At 43.3% G+C, this 6,556-nt stretch overlaps 1 protein-coding gene across 1 annotated transcript; it reads right to left on the bottom strand.

Moving 5' to 3' along the window:
- Positions 1 to 4,926: 4,926 nt before the first annotated feature.
- On the bottom strand, positions 4,927 to 6,165 carry LOC109748487 (uncharacterized). The gene is made up of 3 exons (XM_020307512.1): positions 6,085 to 6,165; positions 5,845 to 5,985; positions 4,927 to 5,394 (listed from the first exon to the last, which is right to left on the bottom strand). Exons 1-3 carry the CDS (start codon positions 6,163 to 6,165, stop codon positions 4,927 to 4,929), a joined length of 690 nt encoding a protein of 229 aa, XP_020163101.1.
- Between the last annotated feature and the right edge of the window lie 391 nt (positions 6,166 to 6,556).

Below are 6,556 nucleotides of genomic sequence, written 5' to 3'. Positions count from 1 at the left end.
TACTCTACTGTATTGTAGCAATTATAATGTTGATTACTCTGTTTTAGTGCTCTGTTTTAGGAAGTATGCCTTTTTTACAGTACATTGGTGCTCTGTTTTAGGAATTATGCATTTTTTACAGTACATTGGTGCTCTGTTTTAGTGCTCTGTTAATTAAGCTATTTTAATTATTTGTGTGTAGTTTGAACGATGATGTTTGGGAAGTTAGAATGCACTTCCATGACAGAGACAACTTGGAGAGATCAGTTTGCATTTCAGACATAACATATTATAATTTGGTTGCCCTAATAGAGACAGAGGGATATGGGCTTAATAATTTCATGTATTTTGTGAGGGATCCTGGTGTGGGGATTACAGGAATGGATAAAATTTGTGATGATGATAAGGTGGATGAAATGCTTGACCATATTGCTAACAATGATCAGCATGTAGTGAACTTGACAGTGGTTAGGGGCACTGATCCAAAACATGCAGATTTGAACTCAGGCTATCTGGTTGAGGAGCAGGTTCCTTTGAGCCATATAGGAGAGAACCCTGTGTATGTAGTAAATCCTTCTGGTGTTCTCTTAAGATCACCACCAAAAAATATAATACAGAGTCAGCCAGAGCCATTGCAGTTCTACACTACACAGCAGAGCACAAACCATGATCTGGATACAAATGCTGCCATGGACCAATCCAATGCAGCAGATCAGGATGAACTGGAGACATTAATGGAGTTGAAGAGGAGAACAAAGATTGCCAAATTTAGGAAACATAAGATTGCAGCTGAGCATGTAAATAAGGTTAAGCAGAAGCTACCAATTCTTCTAACTGAAGATGATTCAGATCTGGATGCAGATGAGGACTATCTTCAAAGGCTTAATGAGATGAGGAAGCAAAGAGAGGATCCACTCATTCATTTTGATGGAGACACTGATGTGGATGAACTATATGATGAAGATGAGGAAGGGCAACATGTGGAGGTGGAGCAAGAGGAGCAGGTGGAGCAAGATGAGCAGGTGGAGCAGCAAGAGGTGCCTACAAAGAGGAAAAAAGCTAGAAAAGGGCCAACAGAGAGGTCACATTCTAGCTTGGAACAGAGATTTGAGGATGTTTGGGCACCATCATCAGATGAGGAGCCAGATCTTGGTGTTTTGAAGCAGGAATATGATGATGGAGCTAAGGAAGTACAATTTGTTCTGCCCAATGGAAGGAAGAGCAGATCAGTGAGATCTTTGCCAAGGATTTGGTACAGTGAGGAGAGAGAGAACCCAGAGGAGCAGTTTTGCAGAAAAATTTGTTTCCTCAATGTGTATCAGTTTAGGAGAGCAATTCAGACATTGCACATAACTCAGAATAGGAATTATGAGTTCCACAGAAATTGCAATGACAGCATCATAGTTGTGTGCACAAATGCAAAATGCCCTTTCTTTATTGCAGCTTCTGTTGTTGCAAATGAGACTACTTTTTGCATAAGGAAGGCAAATTTTGTGCACACATGCCCAGCAGTAGGAGAGAACACCAAGGTCACTGCAAAATGGGTTGCACACCAGTGTGAGGCAATGATGAGAGTTGATATTGGCACACCAGTCACCACAATAATGCAAACACTGAAGAAGAAATATGGAATAGAGATGTCCACCCATATGGCCTACAGGGCTAGGAAGCAAGCATTGAAGGTTGTCCAAGGAGATCAGAGAGGACAATACACTAGAATAAGAGATTATTTGCAGGCTGTGTTGGATACAAACCCAGGCTCTAGATGTATTGTTACTACTAGGCATGTACCAGAGCACCCAAGCAAAAACCCTAGGTTTCATGGCCTATTTTTCTGTCTAAGTGCTTGCAAAGAAGGGTTTTTGAATGGATGCAGACCATTCATAGGTACATTTCATTTACTAAGTTGTGAATTGTTTATGTGCTCACATTACATACACTATGTTCTCACAATTGTCAGCTTTGCAGGGGTAGATGGTTGTTTTATCAAGCTGTCAACGGGTCAACAAATCCTTGCTGCAACAGGAAGGGATGGGAACAATAATATCTACCCTATAGCATTTGGAGTTGTTGAAAGAGGACAAAGACAGCTGGACCTGGTTCTTAACACAACTTAAAGATGCACTTGGTGGAGAAAGTGGGAAGTTTGGTTATTATACCATCATCTCTGATAGGCAGAAGGTAAACTTCTCTTCTCATACAATATTGCACTAGGTTTCATGGTTTCATATGCACATTGATATAGCTTCATTGTTTCATTGTTTATAGGACCAATGCTTAGCTTTATTTCCCATTGTTTCAAACAGGGGCTTTTAAATGCAATAAACCATGTGTTTCCCTAATTGTCCAAAGATTCTGCCTTAGACATATCTACCAGAATTTCCAAACTACTGGTTTTAGAGGTGATGAATTAAATAAACACATGGATGCAGCTAGCTACTCTTATACTGAGAATGAACACCTTGATGCAATGAATGCTTTGAAAAGAGAGTGTAAGGCTGCTTGGACATGGCTTCACAAAATCCCTGTTCATACTTGGGCTAGGCATGCTATGGATTTTGATTGCAAAACTGACCTGGTAGTGAACAACATTAGTGAGGTGTTTAATAAAATGATATTAGATGTCAGAGGCAAGCCAATAGTGACCATGATAGAAGGAATTAGGACAAAATTGATGGTCAAATTTAACAAGAATAGAACAAAGACAGAGACAGCAAATTGGGAGATTTGCCCTACCTATGCTGAAATGTTAGAGGAGACAAAGTACAACTCAAGGTGGTGCCAGACTTTTATGGCTGGTCCTAACATCTACCAAGTGACTAGTGGAGAAAACACCTACTCAATGAACTTGCTGGACAGAACATGTGGATGTAGGAAATGGGATATGACTTCTATGCCTTGCCATAATGCAATTTTTGCAATAGTGAAAGCTAAGTTGCAGCCAGAGGACTTTGTTGCTGATTTCTTTAAAAAGGAAATGTATAAAAAAAGCATTTGCACATATCATATTTCCTGTGCCTGGTCCAAACCTGTGGCCAAGGACAAGAACTCAGGACATAGAGCCTCCAGTATTCAAAGACAAGGTTGGCAAGCAACAAACAAAGAGGAGGAAAAACCAATTTGAAAAGCCAGCACCAAGAGATACATCTAGGATGGCATCTATTACTTGCAGCAACTGCAAACTTGTAGGGCATAGATACAATGTTTGCTCCAAGCCCCTCAAGCCAGCTCTTGCTATGAGAATGAACCAGCATCAGGTTAGTTATAGTAGCACCTCAATTCTCTTTATTTTGTCTCCATTGGAACTCACAAGCCTTAACTGTTTTTGAAATGCAGCCAAACAGGTCACAGGCTTCTACTTCAACAACAAATGCATCTACAGCTGCTGCACCACCAAGGAAGAGGCCATCTTCATCTACTACTGCACCTACAACTGTTGCACCACCAAGGAAGAGGCCATCTCCATCAACTGCTGCTCCTACACCTGCTGCCACTACACCTGTTGCTCCTACAAGGAGGTCTCCTAGGAAGAAAGCTACACCTACTGCCACTACACCTGCTGCTCCTCCAAGGAGGTCTCCCAAGAAGAAAGCTACCAATGCTGGTACAGCCTCTACCTCAGCTGCAGGAAAAAGGTCAACTTTTCAAGCTCCAAGACAGAGTGGAAGAAAAAGGACTTCTTCATACAAGTTGAAAGAGTACTTCTATGCTTCTGGGAACTAGATGCCTTTGTCTTTGTTGGCATGTGATGTCTATGTGTTGGCTGTGAACTAGATTATGCCTTTGTTGGCTTTCAGAACCTATGATGCCTATGTTGGCTTTCAACTAGACTATGCCTTTGTTGGCTTTCAGAACCTATGATGCCTATGTTGGCTTTGAACCATTGTTGGTTGTGAGAACTTGGATGTTTATCTTAAATGTTGGCTTAGATGGATGTGAGAACCTGAAAATGTTGGCTGTGATGCTGGTGATTCTGGTGATGATGTTGGCCTAGATGGATGATGATGATGCTTACTATGATTCTAGGGTCACTCGGCGTCGAAAAACCCACCAAAGTGAGTCTAGGGTCACTCGGCGTCAAAAACCCGCCAAAGTGAGTCTAGGGTCACTCGGCGTCGAAAACCCCACCAAAGTGAGTCTAGGGTCTCTCGTCATCGACAAAACCAACCAAGTGAGTCTAGAGTCACTCGGCGTCGAAAAACCCACCAAAGTGAGTCTAGGGTCACTCGGCGTCGAAAAACCCACCAAAGTGAGTCTAGGGCCTCTCGTCATCGACAAAACCAACCAAGTGAGTCTAGAGTCACTCGGCGTCGAAAAACCCACCAAAGTGAGTCTAGGGTCACCCGGCGTCGAAAAACCCACCAAAGTGAGTCTAGGGTCACTCGGCGTCGAGAAACCCACCAAAGTGAGTCTAGGGTCTCTCGTCATCGACAAAACCAACCAAGTGAGTCTAGAGTCACTCGGCGTCGAAAAACTCACCAAAGTGAGTCTAGGGTCACTCGGCATCGAAAAACCCACCAAAGTGAGTCTAGGGTCACTCGGCGTCGAAAAACCCACCAAAGTGAGTCCAGGGTCTATCGGCGTCGAGAAACCCACCAAAGTGAGTCTAGGGTCTCTCGTCATCGACAAAACCAACCAAAGTGAGTCTAGGGTCTCTCGTCATCGACAAAACCAACCAAAGTGAGTCTAGGGTCTATCGGCATTGACAAAACCAACCAACCAACAACATCAGATTCAGCATAACTGGAAGATTCATACATAATCATAACTAATAAGTACCATATTACACGATAGTGCTTAATGCTAAATAGGTACATTACATAACCATAATTCAGATATTACTAGATCATTCATCTAATAGTAGTCATTATATAACCATAATTATAGTACTCATCATCCCATAACCATGCTGGTGGTACTAATAAGCAGCATATTACATTATACTGCTCATTCATCTAAGATGGCTTTGATCCCATTCAGCTTCAGCTTGGTCTGCTCGGAAACCTTCTCAAGCTCATCAATGTGGGCCTGCAACTTAATCTTCTCTTCAACAAGCTTCAACTTCATGTTCCTAATGACATTGGCTTGAGCAACTGTCAGGTTCTTGAGCATGTCATACTTCTCCTGCAGCTTGCTCTCATCAGGTTTGTTCTGCATCTTACCTCTCTCCATCTGAGCCCTCTGCTCCTGGGCATCCAAAAGGCCGTTGACATCTTCAACCAACCTCTCATAACTTTCCTGCAGCTTGATCTTCTGTTGTGTCAGATTGTGAACATCAAATGAGCTTTCCAGATTGTCCTCAATCTTGCTCCTCCTGCACTCTTCATACTTATCCCACAACTTGGTCAATGCATTCTCCATTGTAGCTGGCCAAAATGGATCAACCCATTCAACTAGCCCACAGTTTCTTCCCTCCTGTAATTTTAGTGTTAAACAGGTATAAAGTAACACAATTCTACAAAGTAACAAATGGTGTAAAGTGCTCACTAATCCACATGCTATAAAGTAACAAACAGGTATAAAGTAACAGAATGAGTTAAACAAACATGTATGAGCTAGCTATATGACACAATGAGTTAAACAATTACAGTGCTCACTAATCCACATGCTATAAAGTAAGAAGTCTCAATCAGTGCTCCCAACCCTATGCACATACTGGCATATAAACAATGACCTCCCTAACCCACTACTATCACAAAAATACATAACTAATTAGCAACCTACCTAACAGGCCAGATCTGCTGACAACACTCTGCACATGCTCACATATAAACAATAACCTCACTGAGCAACTAGCACACCAGATCTGCTAACTATAAAATCAGTACTAAACAGTGACCAGATTAGCATAAATTTGGCACATACCTTCACAGCACAAGCAAAGAACCTCCTGCCAGTATGGATGCCCTGGAAAGCAACACGCCTCTCTGCTGGCAGGGAGTGTTCATTGCACAAAACATCAGGTTCAGTGCCCTCGAAATCGGAGTCATCGATGGTCTTAGGGATCTGGAGGTGCAAAGGAAAGGCAACAAAACTTCAGATCAAGCTCAACAGAAAAATCCCCAAATCGCAACCCTAACCCTAGCTTGAGCTCGAGCAACTCACCTTGATGATGCCCTCGTCTGAAGCTGAGTCGGCGTACTGGTGAGAGTTCTCGCTGCTGTCGTCATCAGACCAGGAAACCATGGCGACGCGACGGCGACGACGGTCGGAGATGTGGGAGGGGGCGGCGGCGGCGAACGAGCGGGAGCAGAGAGAGGGAGAAGGACGGGAGAGAGTGAGGGCTGGGGGGTGGGGCCTGCACCGCTTCGGGGTGTTTGACCCGCCCGGCTCGAACCGGTGCGCCAGCGGCGTGTAACGCCGTCTAACGGCGTTGCCGTGTGAACAGTTCTGCCACGTCGACGGATGCGGGCCCCCTTGTCATAAACGCACTTAAAACGGTCCAAACAAGCAACTAGTGTTTTTTGCAAAAAATTATGAAAAAATTAGTGCCTTTTGGCACAATTTCGTATATGTGTGGTACCTGCAAACCTAGCCTGAAGTGTCGATGTTTTTTGCAATTCACTCTACCCCAGCC

The sequence above is a fragment of the Aegilops tauschii genome, chromosome 2 (assembly GCF_002575655.3).
Source record: "Aegilops tauschii subsp. strangulata cultivar AL8/78 chromosome 2, Aet v6.0, whole genome shotgun sequence".
Classification (NCBI taxonomy): Eukaryota; Viridiplantae; Streptophyta; class Magnoliopsida; order Poales; family Poaceae; genus Aegilops; species Aegilops tauschii.
Note: the sequence above shows the minus strand (reverse complement) of the source record. Positions and strands in the feature narration are given on the sequence as shown.

What these genes read in the sequence shown, in the direction of transcription:
- LOC109748487 (XM_020307512.1), bottom strand. Translation starts at nt 6,165, where the DNA reads ATGGTTTCCTGGTCTGATGACGACAGCAGCGAGAACTCTCACCAGTAC. An exon ending in CAGACGAGGGCATCATCAAG is followed by an intron (nt 5,986 to 6,084) that starts GTGAGTTGCTCG and finishes TTGCACCTCCAG; the next exon opens with ATCCCTAAGACCATCGATGA. An exon ending in TCTTTGCTTGTGCTGTGAAG is followed by an intron (nt 5,395 to 5,844) that starts GTATGTGCCAAA and finishes CTAAAATTACAG; the next exon opens with GAGGGAAGAAACTGTGGGCT.